This window comes from Fukomys damarensis, unplaced genomic scaffold (assembly GCF_012274545.1).
Source record: "Fukomys damarensis isolate Sample0158 unplaced genomic scaffold, DMR_v1.0_HiC HiC_scaffold_12, whole genome shotgun sequence".
In the NCBI taxonomy this organism is placed as follows: Eukaryota; Metazoa; Chordata; class Mammalia; order Rodentia; family Bathyergidae; genus Fukomys; species Fukomys damarensis.
This window is the reverse complement of record NW_022900924.1, coordinates 3,900,340-3,923,747: the sequence shown is the minus strand read 5'-3', so window position 1 is coordinate 3,923,747 and position 23,408 is coordinate 3,900,340. Positions and strand designations below refer to the sequence as shown.

Sequence of the window (23,408 nt, the reverse complement as noted above, 5' to 3'; positions counted from 1 at the left end):
AGTGACCAGTAATCAGGTTGTAACTCAAGACTTTGGTCATAAGTTAAAACTAAAATTTCAGTCACAACTCAAGTTGTTCATATGTCAGGCCAGTTGTAACTCAAGGGTCCACTGTATCTTTGCATCCCTTGGTTTCCTAGGTCAGTATTGAATAAGTCACAACCATTCAGTTTACGCTTCTATAAAGAGAGGAAATGTATGAACATACTAAATAATACAATGTAAGCATGCTCACCTCAAAATTTCTTAAAGAAATAGGAATTGAAAAGTAAAAAGAAGGCACAGCCAGGGAAAAGGGAGAAAAGCAGTGATAAAATTTTCATTTATACACATTTTGTCTCTTCAACTACAACTAGAGCCTCCATTTTTTAAACTCTTCATAGCTGTTTAGGAAACACGAAAGATCAGATGGCACTTAAAATTTAAACTGCATTTTTTAAAAATTCAAGATTAAAAGAATTCAGGATATACTATTAACCATTTTGAGAGAACAAGTTATACACATGAACCAAACATAGTTACCAAAATAACTAAGGTAGAAAAAAATTATTCAAATCTTTTTTCCTTTCATATCTGCAAACTGAATTTTCACTATTTTGAACATGTTCAATGCACTAAATGCCAGATTCTAGTCTCCTCTATCCCACATCCTGTGGATCTCTTCCAGGGACTTCAGAGGAAATTCTGTGGTCAAACAGATATGAGTGTCTAAAAGAGAAAAGTGAGAGCTTCATTTCTAATTAATGTAAAGAGGATATCAATGGAACAACAAAGATATGAAATAAAAGGATACTGGTTCATGAATGTAAACGCAGCCCTGGTACACCATTAAACACAAAAAGAATCTAAACTTTTTTAAGGGGTAAAAGATGAATCTTTGATCCTGGTATAAATTGAAAACATTCTTACGTATTTCTTTTCCAAAGCCTGAAAGCAACCTTGAATCCTGTCAAAAAATAAATGCTTAATGTCAATTTGGACCACATGCAAAGCCAAAAGAATTCCAGTACACCATTAGTTTATGCTTTTTGATTTAAAGTATATTAAACTGATAACTCCTACCTTTTCCATTTATCTTTTTTCTTTTGAGACAGGGTCTTACTATGTAGTTGAGAGGCAGGTGCCAGAACCACTGAGCTAAATCCCTGGCCCTCTTACTACGTAGTTGAGACTGACCTGGAACTCACTACGTAACCCAGGCTGGTCTCAAACTCACAGCGATCCTCCTACCTCAGCCTCCCGAGTGCTGGGATTACAGGTGTGCGCCACCACACCCGGCTCCATTTATCATTTTTAATAAACTTCCAACATTTTTGTATATGTACAGAACTTTATAAATAATGAGCAAATTTCAGGAAGGGAACCATTTTTTTCTCCTATAATGTTTGTTTGTTTTTGGTACTGGGGATCAAATTCGGGAACTTGCACTTGCAAAGCATCTCATATAATGTTTATTATATTGACATACATATAACAAATAATCAAAATTTGACCTTTTTTAAAAAACAATCCTGGGGGTTGAACCCAGGGCCTAGGGTATGCTAGGCAAGTGCTTTACTACTGAGCTACCCCATCCCATATGCTCTCTCTCTCTCTCTCTCTCTCATTATTTTTTATTTATTTTTGAGACAGGATTGTGGTAAATTGCCCAGATTGACCTCAAACTTGTAATCTTTCTGCCTCAGCCTCCTGAGTAGCTGGCATTACAGGTGTGTGCACCATACCTCACTTGACTTTTTTCTTTAGATCAGTCCATTTTCTTTTGAAATCAAAACTAAATCAGTATTGGGCTGGGGATTTAGCTCAGTAGTGCTGCTGCCTGCCTCGCAAGCGCAAGGTCCCACTACAAAACAACAAAACAAAACAAAACAAAACAAAAACTAAATAAATATCTTAGAATAATATTAAATAATTGATTCAAATTTCAAGGAAATTATAAAAAGGGAGAGTGATCTTAAGGAAATGATCTTTCCAAAGAAAGTTTTATGAGCAATTTCAGCCATGAAAATGATAAAAATGTTGTTCAACTCTCATGGAATTTCAGTTACTTACCATTTGATAATATGCAGTGACCCAGGACATTTTTTGTTTCCTCGGAGTATTTTTAAACTGAGGTCTACAAAAATAGAAACAGTCTATTTTCACCTACAAAATTACTGCTATAATGAAAATATCCATGCTAAACAGGTATTTCTTTTGTTTTATTTATATAAATTTACTTAGTTTTATGGATTATAAAAACATCTGTAACCTCTATCTACTTTATCTGTACTTTTATCCCCTAGGTTTGTTCCTTCCAGGCACATCACAACCAAATCTCTTAAAGATACTGTAAATCCATAAATTAACCTAGTTGATAGAGAAAAGGGCAATAACTTGATCTAAAGATAAGGAAACATGCAAATTATTCAAAGAATGTTTTTAGGTAACACATCTTAGGTCGTTCACCTTGATAAAGGGTACTGCCAAGACCACATACATCCCCAGCCCCAGACCACAGCATACCTTACTTTTGAGCACCTGTGCTCTATTTTGTCTCTCAGTGCATACTTCAAATCTGCTTAATGAATCTGCCTATACCTCTTATGGACACATCCTGAAATTATTTTTCTGTAACAAGAATATGTCTTGCTCAGTTTAGGTTCCCATCTTCCCTTTGAGGGGCCTCCTTGGATTCTGTCCAGTAACAATTCCAATTCTAAAGACAGTTTATCAACCTCGTCTATATACAGTGTAGCACAGCTGAGTTCCATGCAAAATCAAATTGTGTTGCTTTGCTTCTTTTCGCTTCTAAACAATCACAAAGCAGAATTGAGGCTCTGTTGACCAATTTAAATATACACCTCAAACTTTTCTGTTATTTCTTTCCCTCCCTCCCAATGAAGAGGGCAGGACCGAAAAGAGATTTTGTATGGTTTAATTCTCAAATATTAATTTCATTTTCATCTGAAATCCAACTGCTTGTCTAAACTTAGGGAACAGAAGCAGAACATATTAAACGAGTTTTGGAGCCAGGCCTGGTGACTCACGCCTATAATCCCAGCACTCCAAAGTCTTGGGCAAAAGAATCATGAATTCGAGGCCAACGTGGGCTTCACAGCAAATTCAAGGCAAGCCTGAACTATATACAGAGACCTTGTCTCCAAAGAGAAAAAAAAAACAATGTTTTTGTGTTTAGATCAGTGCAAAATCAATTACTAATTCATGGATGATTTTGCATGAGTCACTCACATTTTCATATTGTTTCCCTATCCTAAAACTGATATCATCTCTTCTCAATTAAGGAATATGAAAATTATTTCACATTAGCATAACATTTAGATGTAATCAGAGTAACGTACTACGCTTGCAGTTTGGTTGCAACCAGAATCGTAGAATGAATTCTGCGCTCAGAATTGTGGAAAGAATTAAGTTCGTGAATCCAAGTACCACTGTATTTAGAATTTCTGTGATGTGTTTTAAAGTACAAACTCAGAGAGAGATGTACCTTCTATTTTGTCATAAAAAATAAAGCTACAAGGAATGGTTTTATCCCCATTCTTAGGGTAGTGACTGACATACAATAAGTGCTTAGTTACCCAGAACATATCATTTGCCATTCTGTGTTCCAAACAAAATAGAAATATGAAATAGAGAGATAAAAATCAACAAGAGTAACAATACAGCTATTCAAACAAACAGTAAAATTTTGAAAAATTGAAAAATCACAGATAAATGCTTTTGATACAAAGGAAAAAAAGGAGCCTAAAACAGCTTCTAATATAAGGCAGTAAGATGGTACATTTAGGGGCACAAGAAACAGGAGGCAAAAAAAGAATACCTGGTAATTGAACAGAACTGATTAGAATAATACTGCAGTTATTTAAATATATATACTAATTAACAAATGGGTTTACCTTTTTCCTCCAACATATTTATATACATTGACAGAGAGGAGAGTTTTATACCTTGCTCCTCTGAGCTTCTTCAATACCAAAATATACTTCAAAGAGCAAATTCAGTTGAGGCACAAAATAGTATAAATCTTCAACATTTAAATAGATTTTGTTCTGGCTACTGCTTTTATAGGGATAGCTCAGAATTACTTACTTGTCTTGCCCCTACGGATTTCTTTTCTCATTTGGTATCTAGCCAGAAATTAATGGTTTCTATAAGTAAAATCACTAAACATACTGAAATTAAAATGGAAAATGGATTAACACATTGTTTTTAAAGAACTGGTCCATCAATTGGAATTAGCACATTGTATAAGAAATGATTTCCTCTTTTCTTTTGAGACAGGGTCTCACTATGTAGTTGAGACTGAACTGGAACTCACTATGTAGCCCAGGCTGGTCTCCAACTCACAGTGATCCTCCTGCCTCAGCCTCCCGGGTGCTGGGATTACAGGTGTGCGCCACCACGCCCAGCTATTTCCTCTTGTTATACAGAGAAAAGGGCTACAATTGCTAAAGCAACCATTTAATTAAACTTTACCATCCAATCGACGTTCTCCATAACAGCTCTCTGGAAACAAGCCCCTTAGATACATTATACATGATACAGAAGTAGCAAAAAGTTTCTTCACCATTAGCAATGATTCACGTTCATTAGTGATTTGGGATGGGAAAACTGTCCCCTGGGGAAAAAAAACAAAGGCAAAAAGATTAGTCTTCTTTAATATATTCATCATATCACACTATCACCCCAGAGAGGAAGGAAAGATTTTCAGTACTTTGAATTTGATAACTTTATGGGTAATCAAAAGGAAGTGGAGCTCTAAATGCTACATTAAAGTAGATCTTCACAGGCAAGACACAGCAGAAAGGCAGAGACAATTGCCCAGATAATTAAAGACAAATAATTTATTTCACAATGATCCCCAGATTTGGGGCAAGACTGAAAGCCGACTTTGATTATATAGTTTCTTCCTTCTCGTACGCTCTTCAGACTCCACACGCTATGGCTTTCACACACCTCCAAACTACCTAGTTCTCTCCAGTGACAAAGTACACCCTCTTCTCCTTTCTCATGAGATGGAACTTCTTTTCAGTATTTGACCCTGTTGCCTACACAATCTTTTCTTCTCTTTCAAGCTGTCATAACACTATTGTCTGAGTAATTTTACTCATCGCTGGGACAGATACCAATACCCAAAACTTAAAGGAGAGGTTTTGTGGAGGAAGAGTTGCTCATGTCATGGCAGTTGGGATGCAAAAAGTAAAGGTACAAGCTTGGGAAGAAGATACGCCCTTCCGGGTTATGCCCCAGTGAACCACCTCTTCAGAGCAGGCCTCACTTGCCAACACCAAGCCAGCCGTAGTGCCCCCAAATATAACCACTGTCCAAAAGTTCTGCCTGTGAGCACATAAGGCTCTTGGGGGCACACTGAGATATAAACCATAGCGACTATTTTATTTTACTGTTGTTTTGGTGTTGATGAGGCTCAAACCCAAGACCTGAAACATACTAGGCCCCTGAGCTACACCCCTAGTCCACAATTCTGGGTTCCACTATCCCTACAGAATCTGCCTAGCTCAATCTCTCCCCATTTTTTCCAGCATTCTGCCCTGTAAAGGTTGGTGTTCTTCTCCAGGATTGTGTCTTTAGTCCTTTTCTCTTCCCACAGTTCTGTGACACTTAACAGGAAAAGCATATATAAGTGGCCATGAGAAAGTGCCTGAACATCATCAGGGAAATGTGCACTAAAATCACAGTGAGAAGCCCAGCATGGTGGCGCACACCTGTAACTCCAGCACTCAGGCGTCTGAGGCAGGAAAATCACCCTGAGTTCAAGGCCAGCCTGGGCCACATAGTGAGTTCAAGGCCAGCCTGGAATACACAGCAAGACCCTGTCTCATAAATAAATAAATAACCAGAGAAGCTGGTGTCGCGGCACGTGCCTGTAACACAGCACTCTGGGACTGTGAGGCAAGAAGATCATAAGTTTAAGCCCAGCAGAGGTACTTTAGCAATTTAGTGAGGGCTTGTTTCAAAATAGAAAATAAAGAAAAGGCTGAGGAGGTGGCTCAGTGTGAAGGCCCTGGGTTCAATCTCAAGTGCCACACACAAAAAAATTAACTAAATACAATTTATTTTAAATCACAGCGAGAAAGCACTACACAACCACCAAAACAGCTAAAAACAGAAAACACCAAATGTCGATAAGGATGTGAAACAATAAAAACTACTAAACACTGGTTGTAGGAACATAAATGGGCCAACCTCTTTTGAAAACTGCTTAGCAGTGTTTATAAAGTTAAACATATGTATATATATATGTCCATATTCCACACATAAGTATACATCCAACATTTATGCTTATATCTGTTAATTAAATGATGTACATTAGTATGTTCTGATTTTTAATACCGTATTTCCAAAGTGGATTCTACTCAAATGTTAATCAATAGTAGAACAGATAAACAAATTAGGTATACTGCCCCAGTGGGATACTATATGGCAATAAGAAGAAATGATCTGTAACTATACTTAACAATACAAATGACTGTCACACACAAGGCTGAACAAAAAGGCCCGGATATAAATGAATACTAACATATTATTTCACTCATATAAAATAATATACATGTTAGCGATCAAGCTGGTGATTTCTCTTGGTGGGGGAAGGGGACAATGACCAGAAGGGAACATGAGAGGTATAGTTGGTACAGTTCTGTTTCTTGATCTGGCTTCTGGTTACAAGAACATATTCAGATTGTAAATTTCATTTAGTTATGCACTTAGATGCATTTTATAAATATAGAGTCATAAAAAATGTAAGTGTTGGTCAAGTAAGTTTGGAAAATGTCATCTCATGTAGTTCTTTAGGTCAGAAATATTTTTCATTCCACTCATCAAATACAGAAATCTTAATTGAAATATGTATTTAATCTCATTCTATTCCAGGTGCTGTTATAGGTTCAGAGATACCAGAGAAATCATAACAAAAAAAATCCTCTCCCTCAAAGAGCTTACATTTAAGTGTAACCTCTGGTTTAACACATCCCCAGTCTCTTCAGTGCAGAAATAATTACTCTCTTTTTTGTTTCACTCTTAGTACCTACTACAAGAATGACACTTATTACCGGGTAGTATAATCTTTAAAGGTGAAATGCTATCTCTTGTTAAAATAAATGTTAATTCGCTATACAATTCAGTATTTGGCATACAAAAGTCAATAAATAAATATTTGCTAAATTAAACAAGTATTTACTGGCTGCCAATGAGTTTTAGCGTGCTGAGAATACAAAGAAATCAAAAGATCAGCCACATAGGAAATTGAAGTGTGTGTACAAAAAAGAAAAGGGGAAAAAAATGAGAACCAAGACCTGTCATGTAAAGGTACAAGATCCCAATAATGAACGTAATTGTACTGCACACCAAAAAAATTTTAAAAAAAGAAAAGAAAAGTTTACATCTACCAAGTTTTGCAGATATTCATGATTTGTTTGTTTTTTGTCTTGGTGGTACTAGGGATTGAACCAGAGCCTTTGTGTTGCAGTACATCCCCTGATCTTTTTTTTTTTTTTTTTTTTTTTTTTAATTACTAAAATGCCCAGCCTGGACTTGAACTCACAATCCTCCTACTGCAGGCTTCCAAAGTTTCTGCGATTAGAGGTATGCACCACCACACCCAGCCTAATATTTTCTCTTTTTTATATATTTATTTTTAATTGATGCATAGTAGTTATGCATGTTAATCAGATAAAGTATGTCTTCTTTTATGCTAGTGCTAAAGACTGAAACTAGGGCTTCACACATGCCTCAACTACTGAGCTTTCAGTCCAAAAATGTGACACTTAAATACATGCACACAATGTGCAAGGATCAGATCAGAATTGGTATATCCAGCATCTCAGACATTTATCATTTCTTTGTGGTATGGACATTAAAAAATCCTCTCCATAGCTATTTTGAAATTATCAAATAATTTTTGTCAACTACAGTCATCCCATGTGCCATAGAATACTTAGGAGTCATTCCTCCTACCCAATTACAACCCTGTGCCCGTCAGCCATCCTTTCCCCAGCCTTTCCTCCCTCCTACCCTTCCCAGAATATTTGATTTGTAAAGAGGAAAAAAAGCAAATTTCTAAGAAAAGTGAATAAGAGTGACTTTATTTTGTAAAGCAAATCAATTGATAAATTGATTTTTAGGTAAACAGGTAATCTTCACTGTTATTAGATTCTATATTTTTGAATTTGCTTTATCACTAAAATGTATTTGTAACCCCAAAGTCAACACGCCTGTGTTTGTGCAATCACTCACAGATATGTGTAGAGCAGAAACATGTTTGAGTCACCTGAAACACATGTTCTCATGCTTCCAGCATGACAGCTGAAAGACAGGTGTCAAGGAAGAGAACTGCCATTAGTTTCAACTACTGTACTATAAACATGTATCCTTTTTTTAGTATATTCGTTGCTCAATTTTTTTACACTTGTGTTTGTGTGTGTGTGTGCGTGTGTGTGATTTTGCTACTTAAAATGGCACTGAGTATAGCAATGAAATGCAGGTTAATGTTCCTAAGTTCAAGAAGATTTGATATACTTTGAAAGAAAACATGTTAGAGGGCCAGGGATTCAGCTCAGTGGTTCTGCCACCTGCCTCGCAAGCACAAGGACCAAGTTTGATCCCTAGTACCAAAAAAAAAAAGGGAAAGGAAATACGTTTGATATCTTTCATTTAGGCATAAGTTCTTGGCTTTTAGTTTAATGTTAATTAAACAAAAGTATGTATTAAGTAAGGTATATATGAACAGAAGCAGACACAAAACAAATTATGTAATGATGGGTTGACAACATTGTTGTGAGGAGAGGCTCACAGGAACCTAACCCCGTCTTTCCTTGTAAGAGAAGTGGTTCAGTATTCAATAATTCAGTGTTCATGGCAGCTTTATAGAACCCAACTACTACGTACACGTTGATCTCTTTCTATAAACACATACATAGCAGTCATGATCTAGGAGCGAGGAAAAAAAGACGTGGGGAGAAGCATACGAAGCTCTAAGACAGTCATCTCAGACGGTGGCTTAAGGGTAGAAAGACATGATAGAGAGTGTGATGGAGATTCAGTCTTAATCTTGAGCAGGAGTCAGCAAGCTTCTCCAGTAAAGGCCCAGGCAGTACATATTTTAAGTTTCACAGTTAATTCTGCCATCATAGCATGAAAGAAGCCATAGATAGGTAACTGAACATATATGCAGCTTACATATAAATGTTTCAATAAAACTATCTATAGTAGCTGGTAACAAGCCCCAGATCTTGCATAAATTATTTAACCTGTCTGCATCTAAATTCCTTCAGCTGCAAAATATGTGTATAGAGATACCTACTTTATTGAACTGTTTTGAGGATTAAATGAGTTAATGTTTATAAAGTGCTTAGAACAGTACCTTGTTCAACAGTTTATTTTTTATATGTGGTTTCTCTTGATATAAGTACTTATTACTTTGGGAATTTGTAAAACACCAAATAAAGAAAATAAAAAATAAAATAGAGAATATCTTTACTCTCATGGAATTTACAATCCAGTTAGAAAGAAAAGATTTGGACATAAAGGAACAGATAGTACACGAGACAGCAGAGACTGTGGACCAAATGAGTGAAACAAACAGGAACAAGATAAGGTTTGCTACCTGAGACTAGGACTGAATAGGATGGCTTTGTGGGGACAGTGAGACATAGCTGGTTTCTGAAGAAAAGGTAGCACTCACACATAAGGCAAGGAGGGACGGCATTAGTACGGGCAAGAGGGCGCAAAGATTAGACCAGTAAAGCTGAAGCTGAGTTCGGCAGAGTGGAGCGGGAGAGAAGATAAGAAGTAGTTAGAAGCCAGATAAAATAAATCTAGAACGCCATGTTAAAGAAATTGTATGCAATCTACAAAGCAATAGGAAACCCCTAAAACTTGGATAATGAATATTTTCTTCTACAGTTAAACGTTTGAGTTAAAAAACCCTCCAGCCAGGCACAGTGGCACAGGACCATAACGCAGCTTGTCAGCGAAGGCACGAGGCTTAGATGGGAGAATTGCCCAGTTTGAGATTAGCCTGGGCAATTTAATGAGACCCTGTCTCAAAATTTAAAAAACAAAAAGGGTTGGGAGTGTAGTTAGGCACTCCCTAGGTTCAACCTAGTGCAAAAAGAAAGAAAAAGAGAAGGGAGCAGGGGAGGAAGAGGAAGAAAGGAAAGAGGGAAGTAGGTTTGTACAGCATTTTAAAACTGGAAGGACTTTAGAACTCATCTACTACAATAAACTCATATCACAAATACCAAAAAGAAAGGTAAATGATTTGGCAGATCACAGAGATAGCAAGTGACATAGATCTTTCACTACGCTACACAGTTCAACCGCTGAAGTTTTAATAATTCTATTTAGAGCAAGTACTAATCACAAATATGTCTTTAAATGAAAAACTTCCAAAAAAGCTCTTCTAAATCTATAGATTTTTGTTCTAGAATATCTTTCTGACATTCTGGGCATGACTGTGCTATATATGAATGCCTCTTCATTGGTATACTATATAGTGGCAATTAATTATCACTTTATCCTTTTGTCAAATCTTATACTCAGTTGTTGAAAGGGTACATAATAATATTATTACTCTTGCACATATGATGGATTGGGGTGTGTGCATGTAAACTTTTGAAAAAAAAAAGGCTTTTTTTTTTTTGGAGCCAGGCATGGTGGCGTAATTATAATCTCAGCGCGTAGGAGGCTGAGGAAGGAGAATCAGCATGAGTTCAAGGCCAGTCTGGAATACACAACAAGACCCTGTCTCAAAAAAAAAAAAAATGCTTTAAATCCTAAGGAATTAAGGTTATTTTGGACAACTTGGAAATTCTGACATGGTATACCTATAGTTACTTATTGAAAACATTTCAAAACATAGAGGCAATTTCAATCCCCAGTATCCAAAAAACAAAACAAAACATAGAGGCAATAACCTGTTTGCAAAACTAACTTGAAAGTATGAAGACATTTACTTTAACTATAACATCCAAATGGCCTTTTTTTTTTTTTTTTTTTTTTGAGACAGGGTCTCACTATGCAGTTCAGACTGCCCTGGAACTCACTGTGTAGCCTGGGCTGGTCTGGAACTCACAGTGATCCTCCTGCTTCAGCCTCCCAGGTGCTGGGATTACAGGGGTGTGCCACCACGCCCAGCTCTCCTAATGGCCATTCATAGTAAGGAAATTGGGAACCGCCTCTACAGTTTTGTTACTCTAGGGATGATTTTTTTCTCAGCTCAGCAAGTCTAACATATTAAGGGTTATAATTGATGTTTCATAAATGTCTAAAACATGAAAATACCATAGATTGAAAATAGAAAGCAGTAATATAAAATTATTTCAATAATATATTGTGCTACTGAGGGAGAAGAAAGTAAAGAGTAATATAAATCTGAATGTATTGAAAATAGTGTAATAGAATTTCGGACCAGAATTTGCTGGTCTTAGCCTACAAGTATTTTCATAAGCAGAACAGGAAAGAACTTGTTTTTTTTCTCCTTTATGGCAGCAAAAGTAAGTCTCTGCCCTTTCCAGAATCCCCAAAAATCCCATTTCTCTTCCTCAGGCCCCCAGGTCATGATGGGAATTTAAAAGGAGTTCGGAAGTTTGTCTTTTGCAAATAGGAAATGCTGGTGAAACTAAAACTAAGTCAGGTGTGGAGCACAGCAAGTTGAATTTGTTGATGGCTGAGAATAGTAGCTCAATATTAAATGGTTCCTTGAATGAGACGCTCCTCATTTTGAGCCAAGAATCAGAGCTATTTGACAGGTTGTTTTGGAAAGGATGACACTCAAACATCTCTCAGGAAGAAATCCTTTGGGAACGCGGTGTTTCACAGGACACTATAGAAATGGTAAATGCTGTCTTGATTATGTTACCAGTGTCTGTGTTGTTTGATTCCAATTAGCACCTAAGAAGATACAACTCTGTAACTGGTTTAGAAATTGGGATTTAAATACCCTAGACCATGACAATATTTCGTAAAATGGTTAAACTTGGGAAAAGCTTGTTCTGTAAGTCTGACCTGTTACTTGATGAAGCTAAAGTTCTAAGAGTACCACCAGGGCTTTAGCTCAGTGTCTCCGGCTCCTGCCGCACAAGTGCAAGGTCCCAAGTTTGATCCCCAGCACCAAAAACAAAAAGTAAACACAGAAGTTTTAAGAGTGCTAAGGGAAAATAAGTAATGCTGGCCTAGAAAAATAATAATAATAATATATTGTGCTAGAGCCTTAGTGATGTTTGAGAGTTCAGCTGTCAAGTTACATGACCTTGGGCAAATTATTTTACTTCTCTGAGCTTTGGTCTCTTCCTTATCGCAAGGTTTAATTGACATAATAACTTAAAGCCCTTGGAACAAGGCCTGGACCATAGTTAAGTGCTGAATAAATGTTGGCTTCCATAATCACTACTAGTGTTTTTGGTACTAAATAACAAAATCACACAGTCACTTAAAATTTACCGGGAAAGGTAGGTCATATAGTCCAAACAACAAAGATTTGGTTGCATCAAAAGGTCAGTTTGTTAATTTACAATGAGAAAAATAACTGCTAAGCTGATTGCAATTCAAATACACAGCTCATCATTTTGTCCTGGTAAGGAAGCACACTTAGGAAAACAAATGAGATCAACAGTCTGCTTTGTGAGTGAGTACGGGATACTGAAATCAAGCCAGAAAGATGACTGCTTTCTCTCTGCCCTATTTCTCCTTCAACTTCAATCTTTTCTATCTGGTATAATTTAATACTCCTAAAACAATTATTTTACTTACTGTTCTGATCAAATCCTCTGACTTTCCATTAACTACAGAATAAAGCATAAATTCCTTAGCTTAGCTTTTAAGGTCCAGAGTAATCTGTTCCCAGAGTTCTTATCCAACTTTATTTCCTTCTTTCCAACATGATAAGCTCTCCACTCTACTAAGAAAGGGTTCTTTGTTATTTTCTGAAATATGCCATGCTGGTTTCTTATTCTGAGCCAAGGCATAGGCTATGCTACCCTCATGAAATTCTCTCTCCTCTGTCTAGAATTTGCCTTGTGGATAAAGGAGAGAATTTCATCTTTTTTTTTTGTCCTTTCATCATTCAAAGTCCAGCTTGAGTCCATCTTCTTCATGAGAAATATACAAACCATTGCAGTCTATACTAAATCTCTAAATTCCTACAATTTGACTTGTCATATTCTTTTTCACATATATATAAATATAGGTATAGTGATTTAATTCCTATAAATCTTATTTCCCTAACTACATTATAAACTTCTGGGAGATGAAGATCTTTTTAAATATTATCACAGAATACAACACAATATTACATACATATTATATAATATTGTATCTCAATGAATAAACAAAATGATGCATTAATGCCCTGGGAGAAGCTAAACTTGCCTGGGTGAATCCAATGATTGCCTGATCCTGGCATGCTCCCTGTTATGGTTTAGATTTTAAATGTCCTCCAAAAGGCCATGTATTAAAGGCTTGATCACCATTGGGATCACTTGATCACTATTGGGAAGTGTTGCAACTTCTAGAAGGTGGAGTCTTCCAAAAGGAAGTAAGGTCACTTGGGGAGTGCTATTAAAGGGCATATTGGGACCCTGTTTCCCAGCTGCAATGAAGTGACCATCTTTGCTCTACTACACATTCCCTGTGTTATAGGTTATATTTAGATGTCCCTTCAAGGCTTCATGTGCTCATATGTGGGACTTTTCAAAAGTGATTGGGTTATGAGATAGTACAGCTGACTTGCTCTTAGGAGGTGGGGTCTGCTTGGAAGAGTGCGTCACTATGTGCATGACTTGGGAGGGTGTATCTCCCCTTCCTGACTCCTCACTTAAAACACTCTTCTTCCCAGTCACCGTGAGATAAGCAGCTTTCTTCTTTGGCAGACCACGGGCTGAAACTTCTAAAACTGTGAGCCAAAATAAATCTTTTCTCCTTTAAGTTGGAGGTGTTGAGTATTGTGTCTCAGCAAGGAGAAAAATGACTAAGACACCCTGCCATGGTGTTCTGTTCTGCCACAGGCCCCAATCAAATGGTGCCAACCAACTCTGGACTGAAACCTCTGAAACTATGAGCCAAAATAAATTCTTCATCCTTTTAAATTGATTATCTCAAGAATTTTGCGGCTGGGGATTTAGCTCAGTGGTGCTGGCACCTGCCTGGCAAGTGTGAGGTTCTGAGTTCAGTCCCTGGTAGTGGTGGTGGGGATTTTGTCTCAGTTACAGAATGCTGACTAACATTCCCCTGGGTTCCTAATGCACAAGTTAAGGGAGGAAAGATTTAGTTAGCTCATTTTATTGAGTTTCAGTCCATATTCAGCTGGCTCCAAGGCAGGGTGGCATGGCAGATGGCACCACAGAGGGGAAACAGTTCATAGTGGGCAGAAGGTAGCAAAGCAAGCATCTTTTTTCTGCCCCTTTTATATTCTGTCTAGGCTACCGGGATTGGAGCAGTGCCAAACCAGTCAGTGGACTGATTTAGTCATCACCTACCCTCAATCCTAGCATCCTTAATCTTAGCACTGTACCATGAATCAGTCACACACTTTAGATCCAGCCACCGCTGAAAAACTATATGGGGCTTTGAGGGGACATCTAAACACAAGCCACAACGCCCCTTTAGTTCTTGTAATTACATCACCATGTACAACACAAGTTTTCTAATTGTTTCAGAAAGTAAAGCTATAACAGAGAACTATTCGCTTTGTCTTTTTGTTTCTGGTTTCTTCTACTCCAGGTCTAAATATATAGACATGAAGTAAGCAACTTTGTGATTTATTTTAATTTTCTGAATATCCATCCATTAAGCATTTAAAATGTAGAAACATACTCTTCAAGAATATTATGTGCCAATTAACTGATAAGACTGCTGCTAAAAAAATTAAAGTCATGATTCTGAATAACTCACTAAATCAATGATCATTGATTTTCCTTTTAATTCTTAACAAATACCTTAGGCTCCTTTTGTTTTCTGACGGAGCGAGACAGTTGAAAAGTGGACATTGTAGAAATGGTTCAGGATTCTTTCAACAAATATAATCTGTTAAAAATAGTGATAATTAGAGATCTTGCCAAACATAGTACTTCCTATATTGCTCTGCCCAAAAGTGAAACTAAAAACTTCTAAAAACACACAAGAAACTAGAAAAACAATTAAGTATGAATTATTCCCCACAGTGTTCAATTTAGAGAAAAATTTACCAAGCTCAGTTTTGAAGACACAAAGGAAAAATGAACGCTAAAATAGTCCTATCAGGCCCTATCTAAACGATAAGTGAGTCTGAGTTGGAAAAATCCTTGATGTGAATTTTCCAAAAGAGAACAATGTAAGCTGACTGTTTTGGTAACTAAGTTTAATAATATTTTGTTTTTGTTTTTGTTTTGGTACTGGGGATCGAACTTGGGACCTTGCACTTCCGAAGCAGGCAGCACAACCACTGAGCTAAAGCCCTGGCCCAGTTTAGTAATATTTAAATTCCACTACCCATTTTCTATATATCTGGCATAAGGTCTCTGGATTAATTTTTTTCAAGGACCTAATGAAAACCGTAAGATCATTTGATCATTCATAAATACGTTAGGAAGAGAAAAATAAAGCATAAGTCACTTCAAGACATAACAATATATCTTACAATATATATTAACAATATATCTTTGTTATTCCCCCAGAATGTAACGGTGCTCTGTATATTGCAAGGACCCCAAAACATTTCCAGAATTAAATTCAGGTGTAAATTATTTGCAAATTCAAAACCTTAAAAGTTAATGTACAGTTCATACTCATCAGCATGACCACTCCAAAAAAATGTGAAAGAGGGCCTGGGATTTACGTCAGTGGCTCCACCGCCTGCTGTTCAAGCACAGGGTCCACAGTTTGATCCCTGGTACCAAAAAAAAAAAAATAAAAAACCACTGACAAAAAAATGCAAAAGAATAAATGTTAAGAAGATGTGGAGAAATTATAACCCTTATCCACTGCTGGAAGAAATATAAAATAATCTAGCCATTGTGGAAAGCAGTATGACATTTCTTAAAAACACTAAACAAAGTTACCATGGTACCCATAAATTCCAATTCTAGATACAAAGCAAAACAAAGAAAAAAGAAAGAAAGCAGAGACTCAGATACTTGTACCTTAGTATTTATTGCAGCATTATCACAATAACCAAAAGATGCAAGCAACCCAAATGCCTATCAACAGATGAGTGGGTATGGTGGTAGCAGTCACAGCTACTGGGGAAGGTGAGTCAAGAGAAGCACGTGAGCCTAGGAGTTCAAGGACAGCCTGGGTCTCAAAAATTTTTTTAAAAAGTAGATGAATGAGTAAACAAAATGTGGCCGGTACGAGAAAATATTATCCAATTTTTAGAATGAAATTTTGATAGAAATGAACCTTGAAAACACTGTGCTAAATAAAAAAGCCAAACATGAAGGGATGAATGTTGTAGGATTTCACATATGAGATACGTACAGTAGGCAAATTCATAAAGACAGGAAATAACATGAAGGTTGTCAGAGGATAAAGAAGTAGAAGGAATGGGGAACTTAATGGGTGCAGCTTCCATTTGAAATGATGAAAAAGTTTGGAAAAATGTATAATGGTGATGGTGAATGTGCTTGAAACCACTAAATTAAATTGTACACTTCTAATGGCTAAAATGATGAGTTTTATGTTACATATAGTTTGCCACAGGTAAAAAAGTAACCAGCTAGGTGTGATGGCACATGTAATCCCCCACTCAGGAGGCCAAGGGAGGAGGATCATCATAAGTTCAAAGCTAGCCTGGGCTACACAGTGAATTCAAATCTATTCTGAACTATATAGTGAGACCCTATCTCAAAAGGAAAGAAACGAAAAAAGAAAGGCAAGTTTTTCCTTTTCTTATATTTATTTGTTTATTTATTTGTTTGTTTGGGGTTTTTTTTGTTTTATTTTTTTTTTGAGACAGGGTCTCACTATGTAATTGAGACTGACCTGGAACTCGCTATGTACCCCAGGTTGGTCTCAAACTCACAGTGATCCTCCTGCCTCAGCCTCCCGAGTGCTGGGATTACAGGCATGTGCCACCATGCCCAGCCTTTCCTTTGCTTTTTAAACGAATTAATTTAATTTCAGTTGGGGCTTCTTTTCAAGGTTTTTATGGAATTCTCACCAAAATACCTGTAGAAGAACCTATTTAAAGCAATTCCATTCTTAATGGAATTTGCAGGATAGAATATAACCTGTTCTGTTAGCTACTGATGCAAGTTTCTGGAAGATTTTTGCCGATAAAAGAGAGTCAAATTACTTGAGGACACTGCCACAAGGTGGTGATAGAGATTATAAATAAGTAATATTTAATTTCTCTCGAATTACTTCAGCACAGCACTAGGGGACACTCTATCGCAATATTTTATATGAGAGTGAAAACTACTTACTTTTCCTTCGGTCCTTAAAGATACCAAAGTACCTTTTTTTTTACTTTAGAGAATAACCTTTAAATCTGATTCAACAGCTCTGTTGCCTCCTTTAAATTTCAAGAGTAAAATGAGGAAGAGGGGAAAAGTAGTTATACGAGTTCAAGCTCTAGTTCTAGACCATTAAACCATGACCTCCTACTGGGGTAGTTATTACTTTTAGAGACAATAAATAGGGAAATAATGATTTTTAAATAGCTTTCTATGTTAGTGGGGTTTTATCGTTGTTACTTCTCTATGATCATAAGCTATTCTGATGGCATGTCTAGAGATTCAAGCCCTGAAAATAGAATCAGTCAATTAGAACACAATGCATTACCACACCTATATTTTTAGAATGTATGAGTGGCCTGGATTAAATTGATATTAGCAACTGAAAACTCTGAGACATCCAACGCATTTGCTTTTGAGAGAGGGTACGAGGTAGGTTCTGTTAGCATTTGGTATACCCTCTAGGAATTAGTATTTACAAGATAAGTAAAATTACATTTTATGCACACAAATGTATACAGAGAAAAATAATCACAATATAACCCAGTACAAAGAGGCTTTGGAATTAAGTAACCGAGTTCAAATTCTGACATCACTACCTAGTAGTTGTATGATTCTGGGCAAATTACTTTTCTGGGACTTAGTCTCCTTTTTGGCAAAATGAAAACAATAGATCCAGTTTTGAACCACTTTTCAGGGCTTGTTCAGTGTTTATCCAAACATGTGTTTATCTGGAGAGGCACCATAGCACTGCAGTCAAGAATGTGGACTCTTCTGAAGCCTAGGATCACATGACATTGTGCAAGCTGTGTGCCTTAGTTTCCCTATTTATAAGATAGAGATGATAATTATATCTACCTCCTAGGGTTATTTCAATGATTAAATGAATCATATTTGTAAAGTACTTGGAACATTTTCTAATACACATTTTGTTATATATAATAAAGCATGTTTGCTTTTAAAAACTCTTATATTAGCCTGGTGTGGTGCTGCACGCCTATAATTCTAGCACTTTGGGAAGCTGAGGCAGGAGGATTGCAAGTTCGAGCCCAGCCTGGACAATTTAACAACTTAGTGAGGCACTGTCTCAAAATTAAAAAAAAAAAAATTAAGACTGGGGATGTAGCTCCATACAAAAGCCTGGGTTCAATTCCCAGTAGCACATAAACAAATAAATAAATGAAAAAAATCTTATATTAATGTTCAATCTCCTGATTTCCCTCTAGTCTCCCAGTTGCTCCTCCTCACAGTCCTCTTCAGACTTGATTTCCTCTGTCATTTTTTGCCCCTGCCATTTTGGTGTTAATTCAAGATTCTGTCCCAGGGGCTCTTTTTGTTTGTTTGTTTGTTTGTTTGAACACGCTCCCTGGGGCCGGGGTTTTTCCCTGCCCTCCCCCTGCCCCACAAGTGCAAGGACCCATGTTCAATCCCCAGTACCAAAAATATATAAATAAATAAACACACTCCCTGGATTAAAAAAATACACTCCCACTGTTTCAGTTATTATTTGTGGTCTAGTGATATCTATCTATCTATCTATCTATCTATCTATCTATCTATCTATCTTCTATCTATCTTTCCAGGTTACTCCGGGAGTTGCTGGTACACAAGACAGATCTAGTTTGATGATCTCAGTACATCCAAATGTGATTATTTCCCCCAAATATGTATTTCTCTTCATTAAATAAGTGAATGACTATCAAAACACCTAATTGCGCCAGGCATGGTGGCGCATTCCTGTAATCCCAGCACTTGGGAGGTTGAGGCAAGAGGATCACTGTGACTTTGAGAACAGCCTGGGCTACGTAGTGAGTTCCAGGTCAGTCTCAACTATGTAGTGAGACCCTGTCTCAAAAAAAAAAAAAAAAAAAGTCCTAAACACCTAATCACTTAAGCCGAAGACATGTCAACACTGACCTCTGCTTTATTTCCCTGTCCAATCATATTGATAGTTCCAGATTGTGTGTCCACTCCTTCTGTATCCACAGTTATCGCTATTTTAGATTACACCAGCCACATCTTTCACCTGGTCTACTGCAACCACCATTCTGCCTGTCAGTGGTCTTACCCTTCTCCGTTTGTTCTTTGTGTTGCAACCAGAGCTTTCTTTTTAAACTGCAAACTTAATTATGTATTATTCCCAAGATTGAAACACTTCAATGACTCCCCACTGCCCTCACAATAAAATCAAGATTCCTTGCCATGGCTTCAAGAGTTGGCTCATGCCTCCTTAGCCTCATCATCTTCCTTTGCAATTGTGTGCACTAGTTATTCTTATCAAGTTTAATCACCCCAATGGACTGTGTTCTCCCAGGCTTTCAGATTTTGGCAATATTCCCTCTGTCTCAATCGCCCTCTTTTATTCTTTATTCCTACTCATCTCCTGGACATGGCTTTATAGGATTTTCTCAAGGAGAGATTTCCTTATTCCCTATCCCCACTACCAAGTCCAGATTACATGCCCAAATCTGTATCAAAGTTGCCTCTATGTGTCCACCCATGCACTTTGAGTTAACCTGAAGGCAAAAGTGAATCTATCTATCTCATTCTCTATCTTTAAAAAGTTTCCTTAAGGTGCAATTTAGAAAGCTTTGGTATATTCGCAAAGTTATGAAACGATTACCACTCTCTAATTGCAGAACATTTTTATCACCCCTAAAAAACGAAACAAAACAAAAAACCGAAGCCCATTAGCATTCACTCCCATTCTCTCCTTCCCTCAACCCTTGGCAACTATTAATCTACTTTTAATCTCTATAGATTTGCTTACTTTGGATGCTTATAGCAATTGAATCATATATGACTTTTTGTTTCTTGTTTAGTGCTTTTTTTTTTTTTGGTACCCAGACCTTGCACTTGCAAGGCAGGCAGCAGCACCACTGAGCTAAATCCCCAGCCTTGTTTAGCTCATTCTTGAATCCTCAGCATCATCACAGTGCTGGAATAAAGTAGGTGTTGAATAACTATTTGCTGAATTAATGGAGAAGTACTCCATTAATTCCACAGAAACAAAGAAGTATTAAGGATCTAGAAAAAAAAATCACAAAATTTTAGAAGAAAGATGAACTGTAAATGTCATCTAGTCCAAATATCTAATTTCCTAGATGAGGAAACCAGAGAAAACACTGATTTACCTAGGGTCAATCAGCCATTAAGCAGCAGAACTAACACTTAAAAATGCAAGGTTTAACTCACAATGCAACAGTTTTTCTAGACTGACTCTCCAAAATAAAGCTCTCTTTCGACTCATCTAACATGATGCCCTACAAATGCCTCTCTAGTTGTTGGGCTAACTTGTTTGCTTGTTCCCAACCATGGTAGGATCTCTTTCTGCTGTTCCAGACTGAGCTCCCTTAGGAAGGCAAAAAGACTCAAATTGTTTTTCAAAATCACAAGGCTGATTTCCACCTCTGAAGGCAAAAAGACTCAAATTGTTTTTCAAAATCACAAGGCTGATTTCCACCTCTAATTATTCTGTTGCTACTGTTTTTCCCTCTTTTCCACCTCTGAAGGCAAAAAGACTCAAATTGTTTTTCAAAATCACAAGGCTGATTTCCACCTAATTATTCTGTTGCTACTGTTTTTCCCTTTGAGCAACTGTTTTGAGGAGGTCTCCTATTCAAGTACAAAGCCTGCTTAATTTTGAAAGCTCACCAGCAGAGGGCCCCAGGAGATACGACTCCAGAGATCTTGCACTCTCAGAGAACAGCTTTGATACATTTTTTTAAAAAGCTTGTTCTGATTCAAAAATCTAAAACCTAGAAGAGCTTTCATCACTATGGATTTTAAGAATAGAACTCTCACTTTCAAATGTCTTTTGCTTATTTACTTGCATATCGAATCCACAAACACCTGAAACTTCAGAGGGCATCAATATCCCTCTTATGTTTGATATATCCTCTCTGTGACACTGTGACAAGGATTATGATCATTCTGAAAGGAGGCAAGATTTCCATCTCCTTTCTGAAAAAAAAAAATCATTCCAGGCTCACCTCTTGACTTATATCTCAAATGTTCTGTTTTAAATGGTGGCATACCTACTTTTTAAAAACCCCATCTATGTATGAATGCAAGATTCAGATAAAGATTAACTGGATGCTGTTTTCTTAAGACCTAAAAATACCTTTTCTACCTGGTGGGGGAGGCAAGTGAAGCCAGAGCCAGAGTCTTTGTTTGCCCAAAGACAATCGTTTTTCACTTACTATGGCTCTCTGCCCATCTTCCCAAACCATATTTTTACAAGAACATTCCATTTCTACAAGTGAATATTCAATAGCTGGATTCTGAAATGACCTTCCTTACACATGTATGATAGGAAAGGTGACTGCTCAGACAGTGTATATCAGCATAAATGGGTTCAAAAGATTCAGAAAGCTAGAAGGAGCAGAGATACCCTCTACTACTAATCCAACCCCTTCAGGGGAAGAATGGTCTTTTCAACAAGTCCTACCTGGAACGAGAGGGGAGAGGGGAAAAGAGGGAGAGATAAAGGAAAAGAAAGGAAATAGTCTCAACCTACATGTCATGCCATATAAATATTAATTCATAATGGATCTCTGATTTAAATGTAAAACATCAAACTACAAAAGAAAGTGAAGCTCAGCAAGGAATTTCATTTGCCAAAGTTCCCCTGTTACTTAGACCTTTCACAGAGCTTGCTTCAATAAATTATTATTCACTGCTTTAACAAATTCCATTTGGCCCTGATAATTCCACTACTCTGTGCTCTCTCAGGGTAAGTGGTTTCCACTGTATTAATTGGGTATCTGTTCATGCTCTTTTGATTTTTAAATATCTTTTTCATGCTAATTCAATGATTCGTTCATTCAACATTTACCAGGCGACTGCAATGTGCCAGGCATTGTGCAGGATTATAAAATGTAAAATATGGTTCCCATCTCAAGAGATTTCTGGTCCAATGGAGAAGAAATCAGATTATCATCCTAATGAGATTTAAAACTTCATTTTCACCAAATAGCAAAAGATGTATGGCACAGCCCATGCAATGCCTGAACATGGGGTGATTAGCTAATCTTGAGGTTCAAGACACTCCCTGCCCTGTAATATTTGGAGAACTAAAGTCCACGGAGATTAAATGGCAAATCCTTCACAAGGTAAAAGAGGAACCCACGTCATCCTAGGGGGACTCGTGGCCACCTCTCTCATGGCTCGGCCTGTACCAGGCCTTGATTATGGCTGGGGACAGGTAATATAAACCCCCAAAGCTCTACGTACAACTCTTTCCAGCGCCCAGAGGTCGGCCTGACAAACCTCTTGGCAGCTAATCACGGCTGCTGCTCTCTCGCCAAGATTGATTCTTCCATTTTCTCGCCCCGCCCCTATCTGAGACCGGGGATCAAACTCAGGGTCTTGCACTTGGAGGCAGGAGCGGTGCCACTGAGCTGAGTCCCCTGCCTTCCATTTTCTCAAAACGGATTCTGAAAGCTGTCTAGTTTTTGTTCTATTTGTCGGTTGGGTGGGTGGGTCGGTGGTATGTGTAAAATTGGGGGACAAAGGGAGTACGTATCTACAGCAGCCCCCACCCCGTCTTCAGCCTCGGGGGTTTTTCCCCTTCTCTTCAAAATATTTTGACCCCCGCAAAAATACTTACAAATTAAACTGAAAGTATCAAGTAAAAAGAAAAAAAAAAAACGAACGAACTACACCCCACGCGCTCTTTCCTCCAGAGATCTCGCATTTGGACGGCGCTCACCTCGTCTGGTTAGCGCCTTGCTCTCCCCAGGACTCAACGGACTTTTCCGGCCCAGCCCGCCCCTTCGGGTTCATGAATAATCCACGAGGCCTCCCTGGGCGGGGCGGACGCTGCTTATGAATAATTCATTACGTCTCCGAGGCTCGCCCGGCCGGCTGGCCGCGCTCAGACTCATGAATATGCAAATCACCGCGACGGTTGGGGGCCCCCGGCCCGCCCCGGCCCGCCTCCCTCAGGCCTCCCGCGCCGCC

At 37.7% G+C, this 23,408-nt stretch overlaps 1 protein-coding gene across 1 annotated transcript in view; it reads right to left on the bottom strand.

Annotated features, from left to right (window-relative positions):
* Window positions 1-23,358, bottom strand: part of Hormad2 (HORMA domain containing 2) — an 80,616-nt gene extending 57,258 nt beyond the window's left edge. The window contains exons 1-5 of the mRNA XM_010603763.2: window positions 23,158-23,358; window positions 14,949-15,036; window positions 4,477-4,618; window positions 2,053-2,116; window positions 910-946 (exon numbers count right to left, since the gene is read on the bottom strand). Coding sequence (XP_010602065.1) covers window positions 910-946; window positions 2,053-2,116; window positions 4,477-4,618; window positions 14,949-14,999 — 294 coding nt within the window. The 5' untranslated portion in view covers window positions 15,000-15,036; window positions 23,158-23,358. The remainder of the gene's footprint in view (window positions 1-909; window positions 947-2,052; window positions 2,117-4,476; window positions 4,619-14,948; window positions 15,037-23,157) is intronic.
* Between the last annotated feature and the right edge of the window lie 50 nt (window positions 23,359-23,408).